The sequence below is a fragment of the Manacus candei genome, unplaced genomic scaffold, assembly GCF_025592945.1.
Source record: "Manacus candei isolate 608988 ecotype Guabito, Panama unplaced genomic scaffold, ASM2559294v1 h1tg000084l, whole genome shotgun sequence".
Taxonomy (NCBI): Eukaryota; Metazoa; Chordata; class Aves; order Passeriformes; family Pipridae; genus Manacus; species Manacus candei.
This window is the reverse complement of record NW_026138132.1, coordinates 2981381-3001006: the sequence shown is the minus strand read 5'-3', so window position 1 is coordinate 3001006 and position 19626 is coordinate 2981381. Positions and strand designations below refer to the sequence as shown.

Genomic DNA, 19626 nt, shown 5'->3' with positions numbered 1-19626 from the left:
CCTGGGCTAGTGGAAGGTGTCCCTGCCCATGGCAGGGGGTGGCAGTGGAGGATTTTAAGGTACCTTCCAACCCAACCCATTCCCTGAGATACAGCCAGGAATGAGCCCTGGGTCAGAGCAGCCTTGGCTTGGGAAGTGCCAGTGACAATTCTTGCTCCCAGCACTCCACCAAGGCAGAAATCAAGTCCCCTGTGCCCTGCTCTGCTAACCCTCCTCTCCTGAGGAGCTGACAGCTCCTGCTCCAGGTCACCCACTCACATCCATCACCTCCCTCCTTCCCTCTCCTTCCCCCAGGAATTCTCCATCCCTGTGCAGAGCAGATTAGATCTGAACCAGCTCTTACCCAGACCAGGCCACGGGGCTGGCAGAGAACCAGCCCAGCCCAGAACACCCCGAGCTGGGAGAGCTGGGAGAGCTGGGAGCTGGCTCTCACTGCTGCCAGCACAAGGAATTACCTGGATTAACAGGCAGACCAAACCCAGCTATTCCTGTGCTCCTGGGCAGCAGCAAAGCTGCCCCACTGCCCTGATTCCTCACTGCCCTGGTCCCTCAGCCCTCGCTGGGTTTAGATTTGGCTGCTGCTGCTTCCTCCTGACCTCAAAAACTTCCATGCTCAGCTTCACTGAGTCCCTGGAAGACATTTCCTTGGGAAGAGGTTTCTTTCGTTCCAATTGGGATCTGATTCCATCCATGCTAATATTTAATTTCAGCTGCCAGTAGCCAAATAACTGCAAGTCATTGGTGCCAGAACAGGACCCCCTCGTTAATTAGAAGCCTTTTGATTAGGGGATGACCATTGTCCATCCTCAGCAGGTGAACCACCCAAAATTCCACTGGTGTTTCTGCAGTAAAATCCAACCACCACCCTCCAGAATTCCACTGGTGTTTCTGCAGTAAAATCCAACCACCACCACCCAAAATTCCACTGGTGTTTCTCTAGTAAAACACAACCACCACCACCCAAAATTCCACTGGTGTTTCTCCACTAAAACCCAACCACCACCCTCCAAAATTCCACTGGTGTTTCTCCACTAAAACCTAACTACCACTACCCAAATTCCACTGGTGTTTCTGCAGTAAAACCCAACCACCACCCCCCACAGTCCCACTGGTGCTTTTCCAACCAGCTCCAACCCTCCCCATCCATCTCTGCCTGTGGCTCCTGTGTCCAGCTGTGCTTTCTCCCCTATTCCCTGGCTGGCAGAGGGTCCAAGCAGACCCACACTGGAGGGCTGAGGGCTGTGCCAATACTTTTAGGGGCTTTTGCCCACATTCCATGAGTGGTCTCTGCCATGCAGAGCCAGGATTTTTCAGGCAAATGTCTCTGCTTTGCCAAATAAAGTTTGTTTTAAACAAACTGCCCCAAGACACAGCTCGGTTTTCTCTAAAGGAAATTACTCTGTGGCCCTTTTGGTTCCTCTTCAACATCTTCCAAGGACCAGGGGAGTTTTTTCTCCAGCTCTGCCTCTGCACATTTCACCCCAAATTGAGAGCTCCATCACCCCAAATTGAGAGCTCCATCACCCCAAATTGAGAGCTCCATCACCCCAAACTCAGAGCTCCATCACCCCAAACTCAGAGCCCCATCACCCCAAATTGAGAGCTCCATCACCCCAAATTCAGAGCTCCATCACCCCAACTTGAGAGCTCCATCATCCCCAACTTGAGAGCTCCATCACCCCAAATTGAGAGCTCCCTCACCCCAAACTCAGAGCTCAGTCTGGATGTGCTGGGGGCACCAGCCCAGGACTGCAGGGACACAAACACCCATCACCTGGAGACACAGAGGCACCTACTGAAACAACAACATTTTGTCTTTATTAGGAGTTCCCATGGTAATATAACACGGAGTTCTTCAGGAATAAAACACAAGACTTGGGGTTGGGGTGGGGTGTTTTTGCCATTGAGACAATGGTCAAATATCAGGACTTCTCTTGGTCTACACACATGATCAGCTTTAGCACTTACAGCTCCTCCACTCATGGTTCACAATCACAAATCCAAGGGTTAAATCCAGCTAGTATTAAATCCTACCTTTTTTTTTTTTTGTTATTTTCTTTTTTTTTTTTTTGTAATTTTATTTTTAGAGCTTCAAGTCACTGCGGTTAATTCATTAATTAATTAATTAAGTCATCATCTTTTTTTTCCTTTTTTTTTTTTGTCGTTTTTCTTTTAAGCATTTACATAATGACATTCATTAAAACAGACACAAAGCAGACGAGCTCTCACAGGAAAAAACATGCTTACATAGCCTGCAAAAACCTTTTTTTTTTTTTCTTTTTTCATGATTTTTTTTCCTTTCAAGAACAAATTTAAAACTTAAAAAGTCATCATGAGTCAGTGAAGGAAAAAAAAAACAAACAAGGAAGACTTAAGTGAATACTGAAGAGCCGCAAGTGTTTCGTAGAATTGAAACTGCAATTCTTTTTTTTTTTTTTTCTTCTCCCCAACTCGTTTCAAATTGATTTTTAACATACAGGTGACAAAAAAAGAAAAAAAAAATTAACCAAAAAAAATAATGAAAATAGCTGCAATATATATTAAGTTCACGGATTACTTAACAAACAAAGTGCAAACTCCTTATGCAAAACTAAAAAGACCCAAGAGTTGAACCTAAATGCAAAATGCAGGGAGGAATATGGCAAAGTTTTTCCTTAACTTTTGTGTTCAGAGGGGTCTAAAGGAATCAGGTGCTGCAGCTGGGAGGGTTTGGGTACCTAAGGAGCTTCCAGATCCTTTGCAAATCCCAGCTTTGATACTTCATGACAACAAATTTGGTATTTGTTTAAAAGCCTTCACACAGCTTTTCTTCTTCCTAAAAGAACCTGTAAACACCACTTAAGAAAACACTCACAACTATGAAAAAACAATGCAGGTGGCAAAGTACAAAGAGAAGAGAAAAGCAGAAGATGCAGCCAAGTGCCAGGGCAGGCAGAGAGTGGAGGTAACGGGGGTGGCAAAGCTCCCTGTGCTCAGAGCCAAGGCCTTGGGACTGCCCAGCCCTCCAGCTGGGGAAGAATGGGAATCTAATGGTGCAGATTTACCCTCCCTGTCCTGAAAACAAGCCTCCAGTCCCAGGGCTAAGAGACCTTCAGCCCCAGGGGATGGTTTAAGGCCCAGATCCCTCTGCCTGCCCCAAAAGCTGGGGCTCCTCCCTTCGTTTAAGGACCACTGATGGTGGCTCAAATGTGAGGAATCTGCAAAGGGTGGGGAAGAGCCAGGCCTTCCCATGGATATGTGCACAGATTCCTGCAGGAAGGAGAGGCTGGGACACTCGCCCCACGTCCAGGAGATTCTCAGCTGCTGTGGGCCCAGCAAGTTCTCCAGGGCTCCCAGTTCCAACAGCTGGGCCTCTGCTCCCCGACTGGAATGGCCACAGATGCTCAGGCAACCCCCCCTGACCACTCTTTGGATGGGAGCTAAAGATAAGCCCTCACAAAGCTTTAAATAACCTCTCAGTGCTGGCCAGGGAGGGGGTTTCTGCCACGGAAACCTTTCAACCAGCCCCCTGCTCGTGGAGATCCACCTCCAGCACCGAGAGACAAACTCACTGCTAAAAACTTCTCCCAACGCTCCATCCCAGCAGCTCAGGTGGTGTCCAGCTCCTCTGTTGGCACCAGCTGGTGGGCTGAGGTGAAGATCAGAGCTCATGGACCTGCTCCACGACCTACTGCAGCTACGTGGCAAGCAATGGCTGGAATGAGGCAACCAAGGGACACCTGAAGGACCAGGGTGGCAGTGGCAGTGACACTGGCGGGAGCCTGTGACTCGGATGAGGTTCAGGAAGAACGGGGAGATCGTTCCCAGTTCTCAAGATAAGGCTTCGTAAACACAATGGTACAAAGGTGTTAAAAACACACACACACAAACGGTACAGAGAGAAAAAAAAACAAACACCACGAGTTGCCTCAAGGACCCGAGTTGCAGCGAAATCCAGAAGAAAAAAAGAAATCAAGGAAACAAAGGAACCCAACAGAAGTCCCCAAGGATTGTGGCTCACCCAGTGGCCGGGGTGATGTTCTCTGTGAATTCCTAGGGCTGGGTCCTGTTTCTCTCTCCTGGCAGCAACAGCTCTCCAGTGACCTCAGAGGTGGTGCTGGGAACAGCCACGGGCAGGCTGGGATCCGTGTCCCTCTGTGCTTGCCTAACTATCCTGCTGGAACACAGAACCCTACAGAACATCCAGTTTAAAACCCTTGAACTACTCTTCTGCTTGACATTTTCTTAAAAAAAAAAAAAAAAAAAAAAAAGCTTTTTTTTTTTTACATTTATTATTTCTTTATTCCTTTTTTTTTTTTCTTTTGTGTGTGTGTGTCTTAAAGGCAGCTCCCGGGAAATTCACTTTATCCTTCCTTTATTAAAAGAAAGATGCTGAATGGGACAGAGGCCACATATCTCAAATACCCTCTTTACATTTACTCTTGCATGTCAGAGGTGCCAAAACAGGGTTTATTTCTTTAAATGTGTAAGGGGGGAAGTGAGAGGGGGTCGGTGAAGATGAGGAGGGAAATCTGAGGGGACTGAAAGAGGCGCTTTTACTTCAGCCCCCCCTCACTGGTTGCCCGCAGTAACTGTCACAGGCTCTAAAAGAATCAAGAAGGGTCTCCAGGTGCCCTGGCCCCCTGGTTTGCCTGGTGGGCACAGGAGGGGAGGCTCCTTAGCCCAAGCTGGTGATGTTGGCACGTCCGCCCGGCGGTGCCACGATGCGCTGGGTCGTGCGGCGCGGGATGTTGTCGTCGATCTGTGCCCCTGTGGGGGAGAGAGAGAGAGAGGGAGTCAACAACCCTGGCAGTGCTCCAAACCCATGGGGATGTGGCACCTGGGGACGTGGGTCAGTGGTGGTGCTGGGTTGTGGCTGGAGTTGATGACCTCAGATGGCTTTTCCATGATTCCACGATTCTGTACTCGGAGGAAAAGCTCCCACTGGCTCCCGGTGCCTTAATTCTGCTGAAAGCTGTTCTGCACCAATAACCTCTCTGCCCTGAACACTTAAACCACCCAGCCCTGCACAGGGAGGGTTGCTTCAATGCTCTTCCTCTAGGGAGCCTTCTTATCCCTTTCTATAGTTTGCCCTTCCTGCACTGGAAGAGCAGCTGAGAAATCCAAGCTGCCCCATCCCGGATCCACAGCTGGTCCCAGCTGGCAAAGCTCTGCTGAAGTTGGTGACACCTGAAAAACAGACCCTGCCAGCCTCTTAAAAATAGAAAATTCTCACTTTTAAACACAAGGGCCTGGAGAGATCAGAGGGACAAGGGGGAATGGCTTCAAACTAACAGAGGGCAGGGTTAGATGGGATATTGGGAAGGGTGAGGGTGGTGAGGGGCAGGGATGGAATTCCCAGAGAAGCTGCCCCACCCCTGGAAGCATCCAAGGCCAGGTTGGACGGGACTTGGAGCAACCTGGGCTAGTGGAAGGTGTCCCTGCCCATGGCAGGGGGTTGGAACTGGATGGGCTTTAAGGTCCCTTCCAACCCAAACCACACTGGGATTCCCTGATCTGCCCTCTCCAGGCACCCAGATGTGGAGCCCAGCACGCCCTGGGGTGCTCAGCATTCATGCCATGGCATGAGAAGCAGCAGGACCTTATGACAGCTCCTGCACTGCTCTTCTCCCTTCCCAAAGGGATGACACCCCTCAGGTAAACACACCCCACAGCCTCTCCCTCTGCCTCCCTGTTCCAGCAGAATTAATTCCGAGCACAGGAGCACAAACCAGCTGCAATTCCGTGATTTCACAGCAATAAGTCACTGAGCCTCATGAAATCCCATACCAGACAAGCTGAACCCAGACTGGTGCAGGTTCCTCACGGGGGGTGCCTGCTGTTTGGCAGGGGAGGTCTTGGCTGAGGACGCCGGCGTGACCGTCTTCGGTGTCACCGACACTTCGCACACGGGGCCGTCGTAGAGGCCTCGGGGGACACCCCTGAGCTCAGCCAGCTGCAAACACAGAGCAGGGCACAGAGCCTTCAGAACACAGCCCCACAGCCCCCAGAGCGCAGCCCCACAGCCCCCAGAGCACAGCCCTACAACCCCACAGCCCCCAGGACACAGCCCTACAACCCTACAGCCCCCATAGCACAGCCCCACAGCCCCAGAGCACAGCCCCACAGCCCCCAGAGCACAGCCCCACAGCACCCAGGACACAGCCCCACAGCCCCCAGGACACAGCCCTACAGCCCCACAGCCCCCAGAGCACAGCCCTACAACCCCACAGCCCCCAGGACACAGCCCCACAGCTGCCCAGATGTTGCTAAGCCAGTGACACACATTGCAAGGCTGGTGGTTGGTAAGAGGATTGGGAAGCCCACGTCATCTACTCTGCCTGATCCCTGGGGAGTTGCTCCATATCCCTGTCTATTTTGCATCTATATCTATTTTACATCTATATTTTATATCTGTACCTATTTTGTATCTATACCTATTTTACATCTGTATCTATCTTACATCTGTATCTATTCGACATCTGTATCTATTTGACATCTGTATCTATTTTATATCTATACCTATTTTATATCTATGTCTCTATTTTATATCTATACCTATTTTATATCTGTATCTATTTTACATCTTTATTTTATATCTGTATTTATTTTACATCTGTATCTATTTTATATCTATACCTATTCTATATCTATACCTATTTTACATCCATACCTATTTTACATCCATATCCATTTTACATCCATATCTATTTTACATCTATGCCTATTTTACATCTACACCTATTTTATATCTATACCTATTTTACATCTGTATTTTTCTTACATCTACACTTATTTTACATCCATATCCATTTTACATCCATATCTATTTTACATCTACACCTATTTTACATCTACACCTATTTTATATCTATACCTATTTTACATCTACACCTATTTTAAATCTATACCTATTTTATATCTATACCTACTTTATATCTGTACCTATTTTATATCTATATCCATGTAAAACTTGGATGTGCCTCTATCCAACCCAACCAGTTCTGCAGCAAACAAGGTTAATTTGCAGTATTTTCCTACAAGTTAAAAGCAGTGGTTCTGCAGCCTGACACCTTCCACCACACTAAGCTGAGGGGTCTCAGCCCATGAGCCCCCCAAGGCTCCTTGGCAATATGGACCCAGTGCTTTGCACTTCCCAAAACCCCACTGTTGGGTGATCCGTGGTGTGGGACAGGGTAAAGTGCTGTACCTGACTCTAGGTAGGTTGTGCAGGACAAAAATCCTATTAACTAATGCTAAGCTTAATTAATTTAAACACCCCAAGATTTTGATGACTCCAAAAATTAAAGCATTTAGTACTTTTGGACAAAAATCCTATAATCCTGTAAATTAATACGTGACACGGGACTGTTGTGGCTCCAGCCCACAGAGACACCCAGTCTGTCCCCTGCCCTGCAGGTGCTGCCCTTTAATGATCCCAACCTTCCTGCCGTGGAATTAAAGGCTCCTGACAACTCCCAAATGCAACCTCTCCCTCCTCCCCAAAAAGCAAAGAGGGCAGGACCGCCCAGGGGAGCCAGGCTGGCTGCCCAGCCCCAGCCCGGGAGCTCCAGCTTGGCTTAAATGCAATTATTCCAGCTGAGAGGCTGCCCAATTGGATTTAGAGTCACACTTGTGCTGCTGGGGGAGACAGAACAGCAGCCCCAGGGGATCTGGACTGATCTGGAACTCCGTGGGGCTGAGCTCCGGGAGGTTGGAACTGGGATAACTTGGAACTTCTTCCCAAGAACCATCAAGGGAACTCAAGGGACTGGAGCACAAGTGCTGTGAGGAGAGGCTGAGGGAGCTGGGGGGGCTCAGCCTGGAGAAGAGGAGGCTCAGGGGAGACCTCCTCACTCTCTGCAACTCCCTGCCAGGAGGGGGGAGCCAGGGGGGGTTGGTCTCTTTTCCCAGGCAACCATCAGCAAGACAAGAGGGCTGGGTCTGCAGCTGTGCCAGGGGAGGGTTAGGTTGGAGATCAGGAAGAATTTCTTTGCAGAGAGAGTGCTCAGCCATTGGAATGGGCTGCCCAGGGAAGGGGGGGATTCTCCATCCCTGGAGGTTTTTAAGCAGAGACTGGATGTGGCATCAGTGCCATGGGCTGGGAACCACGGCGGGGTTGGATCAAGGGTTGGACTGGATGATCTTGGAGGTCCCTTCCAACCCAGCTGATTCTGGGATTCTATGAAGGTGCCTTACAAGGAAGGGGTAGCTGAACCAGGGCCAGCAGGGCTCACACAGGGCCAGTAGGGCTCACAAGGGGCCAGCACAGCTCTGGCTCTGCCCAGGAGAGGGCAACACCAGCCCTGGCAGCCAGCTCTCCTCAGCAATGGGATTCCTCCAGGACTGCAGCTCTCAAACCCTGAGCAGCTGAGCTGAGCTGAGCTCAGTCACCTCCCCCGGCAGACACAGCCAAAGACACTTTTGATTTCACAGAATCCCTTCCCAACACTTTTAGCCTCTTCAAAATACAACATTCTCCCTTTGCAGCAGTCAGGAGGCTGAGCCTGTGACTCACAGTCACCAGACAGGAGCAGCTGATCGTATGTGACAGCACCAGGTCTCCAGAACCATAAATGACAATAAATGGCAATTCTGCATTGCTGCTGCAAGGTTTGATATATAAATTAATATTATAACTATTAATAACTTCTCTTGGTACCTCTGTGGCACATTATCTACATGTCCAGACTGGGGGGTTCCTGGACACAGAGTCTGTCTGGGTGTCCCAAGACAGAGAAGAATTAAAGATAAATAATACTAAAAGTGTTATTAAAAATATTATTTAAATATCATTATACTACTATTAATATATTAATATAATTAATTATATATATAATTATATAATACATATAATTATATATTAATTATATATTAATATATTAATATAATTAATATTATATATTTTTAGATTTTATGAAAAATTGGTTTATTCTAAATAGTATTAACTAAAAATATTGTTTAAATATTTTAAAATATTAAAAATAAAATATAAAATAAATAAAAATAAACATATATAACATTATTATTAAAATATTATGTAATATAATTAAAATATGGATAAAATAAAAATATAAAATAAACATATATAACTATCATTAAAATATTTAAGTATTATTAAAATATTATAAAAATTAAATAAAAATATTGTAAATTAAATAAACAGTAAAATATTATTATTAATATGTTGTAGGATATTACTAAGATGATATTAGAAATAAATTATATTATTAAAAATAAAAATAGAATATTATTAAAATATTAGTATAACAAAACATTATGAAAATAAAAATATCATTAAAATATTAACAAAAACTATTTAATATATCATATATAATATATAAATATATAATATTAAAAATATTCTTTTAATATTATTAGAAATAAAAATATTAGAAAGAACATATTATTCAAATAAAAATATTATTTAAATTAAAACTATTAAAATAAAAATCTTATTAAAAATTAAAATATTATTAAAAATAAAAATACCATTTAAAATAAAAATATCGTTAAAATAAAAATATTGTGAAAAATATTATGAAAAATAAAAATATTGTTAAAATAAAAATATCGTTAAAATTAAAATATTGTTAAAATAAAAATATTGTTAAAATAAAAGTATTATTAAAATAAAAATACTATTAAAAATAAAAATATTCAAATAAAAATATTCAAATAAAAATATTATTAAAAATTAAACTATTGTTAGAAATAAAAATATTATTAGAAATACAATTTGCAGCAAATGCAAGCTCAACCCAAAGCATGTTCCTGCAATGACTCAAGTGAACAGCAAAAGCGAAAGAGCACAGAGCCAGATGTGGCTCCTCTCCAGGGAACATTCCCTGTTGCAGGAGCGTGGCCCGAGCCAGGGGACAGCAGCTGTTTTCCACCCCCTGGCACAGCGCAGCCCTCACTCCCCTGCTCCAGAGCCCAGTCCTGCACTCCTCCTGCTCCAGAACCCAGCCCTCACTCCCCCTGCTCCAGAGCCCAGCCCTCACTCCCCCTGCTCCAGAGCCCAGCCCTCACTCACCCTGCTCCAGCCCTGCACTCCTCCTGCTCCAGAGCCCAGCCCTGCACTCCCAGTCCTGCACTCCTCCTGCTCCAGAACCCAGCCCTCACTCCCCCTGCTCCAGAACCCAGTCCTGCACTCCTCCTGCTCCAGAGCCCAGCCCTGCACTCCCCCTGCTCTGGATCCCAGCCCTGCATTCCCAGTCCTCACTCACCCTGCTCTGGAGCCCAGCCCTGCACTCTCCCTGCTCCAGAGCCCATCCCTGCACTTCCAGCCCAGCCCTCACTCCCCCTGCTCCATCCCTGCCCTCCCAGCCCTCACTCCCCCTGCTCCAGCCCTGCCCTCCCAGCCCTCACTCACCCTGCTCCAGCCCTGCCCTCCCAGCCCTCACTCACCCTGCTCCGGGCTTTGATGCGCTTGTACACGAAGTCTGGGAAGGGTTTCCTGGGGATGTACCGCCCCGAGCCCTCGGTGACGTGCAGGTTGCCGTCCTCCAGCACGATCTTGCCCTGGCTGATGACCACCAGGGGAGAGCCACGGCACTCCATGCCCTCGAAGATGTTGTACTCCAGGGACTGCAACACACGGGGACAGCAGGTCAGGCAAACACATCCCCCAGCAGAGCTGGGCTGGCAGCAGCAATCACTGCTCACACCAGCTGCCTCACTTCTGAGGGCAGGTGGAAGCAAACCCAACACAGCTTTGACCTGGGCTGTGCATGCTGGGATTTACAAGGATGTCACACAGGCTGGTCTTCATCAGCCTGAAATTAGTAAGGATTTATTAAGGCAAAATTTCCTTTGGAACGAGATTCATAAAGAATCTCAGAATGGTTTGGGTTAGAAGGGACCTTAAAGATCAGCTCATGGGCAGGGACACCTTCTGCTAGCCCAGGTTGCTCCAACCTGCCCTTGGACACTTCCAGGGATGGAACAGCCACAGCTTCTCTGGGAATTCCATCCCAGCCCCTCCCCACCCTCCCAGGGAAGAACTGCATCCCAATATCCCACAAAAAACCATATGACAGCCACAGGGCAAGGGGAAAAACCTCTCTGTTTAAATGCATTTAGGCACCTATCTCCTGTGAACTGCAGGGGATTTAGGAGCCCAATAAAGTTTCACTTAAAAATAGTGATCATTCTGAAAATCTCTATTTCAAACCCAAGTTTTGGTCGATGGCTCAGGGGCCAGGGCAATCTTGTTTTACTCTAATGGGATTGCTCATCCTCAATTAACAGGATTGGAAACACCACACACCAAGGAAAAAAGGGAAGTTTTAAAGGAATCACTGCCAGTGTCACACCCATGGAGCCTCCTGGAAGGAGATGCAACCATGTTCTGTGGGGACTGTTACTCTAGTGACCATCTGGGTCAAATCCAGGACTTTTTTACTGAGTTAATGATGGAGTTTGCCCTTGAAGTGTGTTATGAGTGTGGACAGGCTTGACTGCAGCTGTACAACGAGCCAGGACAGCGGTTAAACCGCCCCTGAACCGGGTCCAGCCTGAAAAAACTTGTGGTGGCAAAGGAGGAGGCTCGGTCAGGAGCTTATGGATCAGGCTGGTTCCAAGAACAACACCATCTCCCTCTCTAGCTCCCAAGGTTTCCTTGCCAGAGAGTGGCAAGAGCAGTGTGAATTCTTGGGAAATATCTGTAACTTGCTTGAACATTTAAAAAAGTAACAATCATCCAAGGCCACATAATGACTGGGGCTCCCTGTGCCACAGCACCCTGTGCCTGCTCTCAAAGGGCCTTTTGTTCCAGATCTGACCAACCCAGGACTCCTGGACTCCAAAGGTATCACTTGTATCACTTTCTCTTCTAACACAAGGCATTTGTGCAGCATGAGATACCAAAAAAACACAGAATCACAGAATTATCTAGGTTGGGAAAGATCTGCCAGCCCATCGAGTCCAACCTGTGCCTGATCCCCACCTTGTCCCCCAGCCCAGAGCACTGACTGCCATTCCTGGGACACCTCCAGGGGTGGGCAGCCCCTTCCAAAGTTTAAACACCCTTTCTTTTGATGAAATTCCTCCTGATGTCCAACCTAAACCTCTCCAGACCCTTCAGGGGTGATGCCAGGCACAATACCAGGGGCAGAGGTCAGAGATGGATTTGCAAAAAAAGAAAAAGCTGTGATTCCTCAGACAGCCCTTCAAGCTCTTGGGAACAAGGCCCTTCACCCTCCCTGGTGCTGGCCCAGTTTAAGGCTGCAGCCTTTGGCCACAGCTGATCTCTCACGTGCTGTCAGAGCTTTGGGGGGGGCTGCAGACAGAAGTATTTCTGAATGGAGCTGGTTCTCCTTCAGCCTCACCCAGATCTGTGTCTAAATCAGAGTGAATCCTGACTGCAGAGGGGCACATCCACAGGAGAGAAAGTCTCTGAGTTCTGTGTTGGGAGATGTGAACAGCTCAGGTCATTCCCCAAAGACAACAGCCATTAAAGAGCAAGGATTTTCAAACACTCCACCCACCCAGCTACTCTCTGAGCCATTCCTAAGCACAAAACCAGGCTCAGAGCACTAAATTTGGCACCTAAAAGCAGTGACTGCCTGGGCTCCCTCCTCTCTAAGTCATTCCTCTCCAGACTGGAAGGAGTCTGGAAGAACCTCTGAGGTGTCTGAAGTGACCAGACCCCTGGAATTCCTGTCAGAAGCCTAAGCAGAGGCAGGATGAAGCCAGGCCATCTGTGACCAATTCTGACACCGAGTTCAGTCACAGGGAAGTGAACCAAACCTTTTAAAAAAAAAAAAAAAAAAACCAACAAAAAAAAGTTTCTTTGTGAATGTGCCCAGGGACCCAAAGTGTGGAAGAAAATGTTGCTCCTTTAGCTCCAGAGTGAATGAAAGCATTCACGGGGAAAAAAGAACAAGGAGGTTTTTTCCAGGGAAACATTCCATAGGTTCATGGCCAGCAGGGAAACAAGTTGTCAACAAATGCAAACAGTGGCTGCTTTCTCTGAGCCAGGGCTCCAATGTCACGGGGAGACTCCAACCAGCCCTTTGCACTGGGAATGCTCTGTGGATTCCCACAGCCTGGGACAGCTTTTGCACTCCAGGGGCCAGGTATGAGGTGTGGACACAGCAAATTGTGCCTCTAAGTGCCACCACAAAGCTGCAGAAGAACCAAGGGGAAGGTCTGGTTAGTTTGGGTGCTGCCTTGGACCTCCCTGTGCCAACTAACCTGTGAAGTCATGACTCCACTCATCAGGACATGGTGTGAACCCACTCAGACACTGGGTCTGGGTCAGATCTCCAGCAAAGGTGTCCATGAGCTGACAAACCTGCACTGGCCCCAACTAGAAAAGGTTTTTGTTTTTTTTTTTAGGAAAGGAAAAAACTCCCTTTCCCACTGCTAGAGAGCCTGGAGGTCACAAACAACACACTGTCCTAAGAGGCCTTTTGACATCTTAGAAGATTTAAAGAGCTTTCTGTGTGCTCAGATCCAAGCATCCAACGCTCAGAAAGAGCAGACAAGCCCTTTGCTCCAGGGGAATCTCTGGGTATTCATGTGATTTCACATTTGGGCTCACTCTGCTCCACAAAACAGTGTGAGAGCAGAGAGGGTTCGGGGCACGGAGAGAACAAGCCCTGAGCTGTCACAAGCTCTAGTTTCTGGTAGCACAGCCTGGCACTGAAGAAGAGGGGAGGAAAGGAGCAGCAGGACAGTGTAGGAAGGGTCCTTACTATGTTGTGGGTCTTGGCAGAGATTGTCTTGACACTGTCGGGGTCCCAGATGACCAGGTCGGCGTCGGAGCCCACGGCGATGCGCCCCTTCCGCGGGTACAGGTTGAAGATTTTGGCTGCATTTGTGCTGGTCACAGCCACAAACTGGTTCTCATCCATCTTGCCAGTCACCTGGGGAAAGAGCAGAGGAGCCACTGCATGAGCAAGGTGAGGACCACTCCAAAAAAAGAGGGGAAAAACTCAGCAGAACGAGCGTCTGGGGGAGATCACAACAACCTCTGAACCCATGACATGGGTGACATGGGGGACATGGGTGACATGGGTGACATGGGGGACATACCACGGCCTTATCCCAGATGATGGACATCCTCTCTTCAGTCCCATTGGTTCCCTCGGGGATCAGGGTGAAGTTGTCCTTCCCAACAGCTTTCTGAGCAGTGTTGAAGGTGCAGTGGGCACTGCCAGTCACTTGGAGGTCTCCACTGGAAAGGATAGAGACATTTTATTGTCACAGGTTTACTCCTAAAGGCAAAACAGCTTTTTGCTTGTTGGTAACAACAGCTGTTTTCTCACCCTCTTGTCTCCCAGCTGGATGAACACAGAGAGCTCTACTCACCAGGACAGTAGTGAGTTGAGAAAATCAGGAGTGGTTGGGTCAGGACTCAGTGGTGGGGATGTAACAAAAGCTGCTGCCTTTGCCCAGTTCTTGCTCCAGTAATGGGATCCATCAGTCCCCAAGCTGGCTGTGATGGGCTCTCCATACACCACAGTGCCTACAGGACAGGGACACACACAAACCCACTGTGAGCACCAAGGAAGGGGCATCTCCAGCCTGGATCCAGGCAAAAAGCATCCTCCTGAGGATGGGTAGGCTGTGCCACCACCACAAGCTGCAGGGTTGGAAGTAATCATAAAGATAATAATAAAGAAACTGCTCCTGATCAGAGCCTGGAGCAGCAAAATGTGCACAAACCTTTACACAACTGCTAAGATTGGCACTGATTAATTTGGCTTGAAAGGGTTAGTGTAAAGATTCGTTTTACTGTTCATATTCATTTATTTGTTTATCCTGGACCAAGAACATTATGAAAGAGGCTGAGGGAAACTGTAAGGGCGTGAGGAGATCCAGTCTGATCTAGAAGAGATGTGGAAGAAAAAGAATGAAAAAAATAAGCCTGCAACACTTTTATAAATTCCTATGTACAAAAGACCTTCTAACAAGGCTGAGTTTCTTGGAGCAGGGTCTGTGCATAGAAAACTCCTCTCAGGAAAGTTTCCTGTGTGCAGAGGGGAAATATTGGTGCTCCTGGTTCACAAATGCAGCTCTGGGAACGGAGTGATTCCCTCACAGTAAACCTGTGGCACAACTAGGAAATGAAACTGGATCTTGTGACCCTGCCCAGTGCCCTCCCCACCAGTGCATCCTTCCTGCTCATTGATGCTTTGGGAACCACATGAAGGAAGAGCCCTCGAGGCCAGGACCCTTTGGAATGCACCATCTGCACACCAAGCACATGCAAGATGCTGCAACTTCAAAAGCAGCACGAGCTGGCAGCCCCAGGGATCTGCTCACCAAATGCAACCCTCCCCAAATCCGTCCTGTGCCCACCCACCTGCCTGCTGAGCTCTCCACGTGCCTGGAGCTGCCTGCAGGAGATGTGGGCAGGGCAGACACCAACCCTGAATCCTTCAGGCAGAGAAGATGGGCAAAGGCAAGCCCAGAACTGGGGTCTCACACCTCTCCATGCAGAGTGAAAATATACATATATTTATTACACTGCACTGCCAGAGCTACTGTTATGTCTGTGAGGTCTTAAACTAGCTGGGAAAGAGTCCATTAGCTGAGGCAAAATGATGAACTGGCTTCATGCTGCTGCCAGGGCCCCACTGACACAGGAGGTGCAGGAACAGCCTTTGTCAGAGGGTTTCCAGCAGCAGAGGAAGAGGCTTTTCTGACATCACTGGCCACAAATAGGGTTCTGAAATCAGAATAAAGCAAAACACACGCTGGCTATTAACGGCAGGCCTGTTGTGGGCCAGGACATTGGGGGGATTGTTCTGCAGGGAGTGATGTTTGGAGCTCCCAGATCTGCCAGCAACAGAGTCTGCAGGGAATCTCCTCCATACAAATGCCACTGGGAACATCTGGCTTTAAATAACATTCGTTCTTTTCCATTCAGCAAATCAATTCTGGCTTGTTTTCGCCTTGGACAGTCTTCAGTTATGTTTCCTCTGTTGCCTGGGAGGGCAAGGCTTGTGTGGCCCTCCTGGGCTACTGCACAGCATTTAAATTGAATTATTTAAATAAAGGAACAGAGAATGGTGCACCATCTATACCCCAATTTCTCCTTATAAGGAGAAAACACAATTTGAAGGAGAACTTTGTGTTCTAGCTCAGGAGTCTGAGTGAAGTGAGTCCTGTGGGTCATTCATCTGGGAGAATCCCAGCACCTTTCACAGGCAGGACAACATCCAGCTGAGCCAGGTTGTGTTTTATGGCTTCTGTGACCTCATCCCAATGCCCCACTCTACTGGTAGCTGGTCAGGGGTCAGCACCAAGAAGGTGTTTTTTTGTGATGCTCCCCCTCCATGGTGCCTATGCCTCCAGTGTTTTATCTGGAAAAGGGAAGGGATGCTCCCCTGGCTCACAGGATTCAGCTGCACAACGACAGCAGTTGTTTTCTGGGGTGATCCAACCTTCAGCCACTTTGCTGTGTCAACACATCCTCCTTCAGCACCATCCCCACCAGTGGAGCTGGGAGAGGAAGGTTCATCCCAAAGAGCTCGAGTTGCTTCCACACCACAAACAGAAAGAGATGCCTTGGGAACCAGTCCTCCTCCCCAGAACTCACTTCACAGGAATCAGGGGACCAAAATCCTCCTGAGCCAATGCCCAGACACAAATCTGTTTGCTGCAGTAGGAAACCAGCTCTTCTCACACCAAACACCCAGATGGAAAGTGATGTCATTTGTGTATCCATCCAGGCTTATTTGGAGTGCATAAAATCAAATCCAAGCCTTGGGAGGAAAGAGGGGGGCAAATCATCCCTCCTGCTTACTCACCCACCCAGAGCTGCTTTAAATAGAAATGAAGGGTTTAGTCACAGGATAAAGCAGGAGACAGGCACTCACTGGGGGGAATCCTCCCTCCTCGAGGGCAGGGCAGCAGGGACAGGGCTCCTGCACCACTCAGAGCAGCTCAGCTCCCTCCCAAACCTCACCCAGAGAGGAGAGACACAAGGCAGCAGCACCCACTGCAGCTCTGAATGTTGCAGAGTTATCAGAGGGGATTGCACTTCCCAGCCTGAGCCAGCCCCCTGATCCCAATTCCTGCCTGGATGTCAGGCTGAGAGCTCCAGCACACGAGCAGGATCTATTCCACAAGCACAGTGGGCAGCTGGAGTCAGGGACTTCTTTGGCTACTCCAACTAAATCCAACAGGGCTAGTGAGTCAACATCCCTGTCAGGGCTCCTGGAATCACTTCTGACCCCGGGAAGATCAGCAGAAAGCACCAAGGAAAAAGCACAGCAGCTGGAAGTTGCAGTCTCCAAGGGGAGTCAGTAAATGGAGACAGCATGGAATGACTCTGGATAACAAGGCAGCTCAGTATGGGAGGGTGAGTGTGAACAGAGAGGCTCAGGATGAACAGAAGAAACAGCTCCTGGCTCTGACAGGACCACTGAGCACTCGTCTGTGGGAGATGAGACAGAAGCAGTTGCTTGGGACCTTTTAAAACAGAGCCTGGATGATAACACTGGAAAAAGAAACCTTTCCTGTGGGGCTGGAGCTGATGCTGGCAGGGAGCTGAAGTGCATGAGCTCAGAGGGAAACAACTCACCCTTTTTCCTGGCCTGAGCAATGACATCAGCGGCGCTTTTGCTCATCACCTTGGTGATGTAGAGGGGGCAGTTGGTCTGGTTGGCGATGGTGATTGCCCTGTTCACAGCCTCTGCCTCCACCTGAGGAACAAAGGCAGGTTAGGGACAGCCCAGGTACCCTCAGAGGGTCACAGCAGAGCATGCAGGGCCAAGATGAGGCACTTCCCACCCCTCCAGCTCTGCAAATTCCAATTTATAGTGTAACCACGGCAACTAAATGACATCAAGCTGCAGTCCCCTCTCATCAGCACCTTTTCTCCCAGGCTGCTCCAGAGTTTCTCTGCCAGCAGGCAGAGTCTGAGCTAAACCAACACTCCAGTTGCTCTGGGTCAGAGTGATTAAGCCCCTTCTTTAACCCAGACAAAAATAAGCAACTAAATGTTGACTCAACAGAGCTACTCATGGCCCAGCCCCCCCAGGAGGGAGATGCTGCACCACACACCCTGGTGAGCCACGTTTGCAAACAAGCCTCCTAAATTGTACCTTCCACTGCAATCTCTGGCTTGGGATCTGACAGAGTGTGAACCACCCCATAAATCAGCTCCTTTTCCTTTTCCATGGGCACAGGGATCGACCTCAGCAGAACTGAGGGGCACGTTGGAACTGCAGCCTTGGGATGATCAGCATCACCCTGCAGGTTTTTATGGGTCACACCCCCTAATCAAAGGATCCAGAGGAGGGATTTAACAGCAAGGTGATGCTCACAGTGCCATGGAGAGCAGAGCCTGCAATCCCACGGACATTTTCCAAGCAAACAACGGAGTGAACAAACCCAGAGCAATCCACCACCTGACTCCCAAGTGCAAGAGGCTCCCAGCACCTCCCATGGGCTCTGGAGGGGCTGGAACACGCCCAGCACTTGTGAAAATCTGCTCTGCAGTGACTTATTGCAGCCCAAGCACCACAAACCCTCCTCATCAGTCCCAGAATCAGAACAGGCTGCCCAGAGTGGTTGTGGACTCCCCATCCCTGGCAGTGTCCAAGGCCAGCTTGGACGGGGCTTGGAGCAACCTGGGACAGTGGAAGGTGTCCCTGCCCACTGAAGGGGGTGGCACTGGGTGAGCTTTAAGGTCCCTTCCATTCCATTCCATGACTGTGTGGCTGCTGGCTCCTAACGCTGTGCTTGAGGGAAAGAATCCCCTGGAAAAGAACCCCCAGCTCAGGGGGCTGTGCATGGACCACACTGATGGCCAAGTGTCCAGCACAGCTCTGCTCACCCTGACAAAGCCACCACTCACCCCCAGACCCTGTCTGCAGCTGGACTGCTCAAAAAAACCCACCAGCACAACAGCTGGGAGCTTTTAAAAGCAGAGCAGCCCCCCCAGAGCCATCCTGGTGGGCTCTGGTGCCCCAAGGGTTACCCAGCCCCAGCCTGTCCCCTGCCAGCCTCTGTGACTGACCCCCCCAGGCAGGGGGGGACACACAGGGGGATATTTTCAGGCCCAGCTGCCCCAGGCAAATGGAAAAGGCTGTGAGGGAGGGCGTTTGTTCCAGGAGGTTTGACTCAGGGTGTCGCAGCCAGGAGCACTCAGGGGCTGAAAGCAGAGCCAAGAAAAGCACAGTTGTCCCTTCTGAGAGACAAGGAGGGGACTCAGCCAGGCCAGGGCTTCCAGGCTGTGGCATCTGTTACCAAACTGCCCATTAAAGCAGCTCCTGGAAGTCACATTTCTACTCTGGTGCCTCAGTTTCCCCCCCCCCCATGTAAAGCAGTGGGATAAAACAACACTCCCCTCAGATTTTTGACCAAACTGCAAAGCAGTAGGAGAATATTCTGTGCACAGAAGAGAACAAGGCTGCTGAATTCCTGCCTTGTGCCCAGATGCTATGGTGACAGGCACATAACAATAACCCAAGGACTACTCCAAAGGGGAATGTTTGCAATTACCAGGATGCAGCAGAAGCCCTAGCACAGCAGTTCTCTTGGATTGGGGGGAAAAAAAAAAAAAAGGAAAAGAAAAAGACAGACATTTCCTGGAGCACTTGGCCTGCTTGTGCTTCCAGCGTTTTTGTGGCTAAAATAAAAACAAAAAAATGATGGAGAAGTCATCAGAGAGTGAACTGAGCT

General features: G+C 48.7%; 1 protein-coding gene and 1 long non-coding RNA gene across 4 annotated transcripts in view; one reads left to right on the top strand and one right to left on the bottom strand.

The window, feature by feature from the left end:
* Positions 1-16518, top strand: part of LOC127482019 (uncharacterized) — a 75674-nt gene extending 59156 nt beyond the window's left edge. The window contains exon 3 of the long non-coding RNA XR_007908398.1: positions 16499-16518. This is a non-coding gene — a long non-coding RNA (uncharacterized LOC127482019). The remainder of the gene's footprint in view (positions 1-16498) is intronic.
* Positions 1797-19626, bottom strand: part of DPYSL2 (dihydropyrimidinase like 2) — a 57866-nt gene continuing 40036 nt past the window's right edge. For all 3 annotated transcript variants that reach the window (XM_051811839.1, XM_051811838.1, XM_051811840.1), the window contains 7 exons: positions 17522-17642; positions 14299-14455; positions 14023-14164; positions 13683-13853; positions 10390-10569; positions 5770-5935; positions 1797-4749 (listed from right to left, as the gene is read on the bottom strand). In XM_051811839.1, coding sequence (XP_051667799.1) covers positions 4658-4749; positions 5770-5935; positions 10390-10569; positions 13683-13853; positions 14023-14164; positions 14299-14455; positions 17522-17642 — 1029 coding nt within the window. In that variant the 3' untranslated portion in view covers positions 1797-4657. The remainder of the gene's footprint in view (positions 4750-5769; positions 5936-10389; positions 10570-13682; positions 13854-14022; positions 14165-14298; positions 14456-17521; positions 17643-19626) is intronic.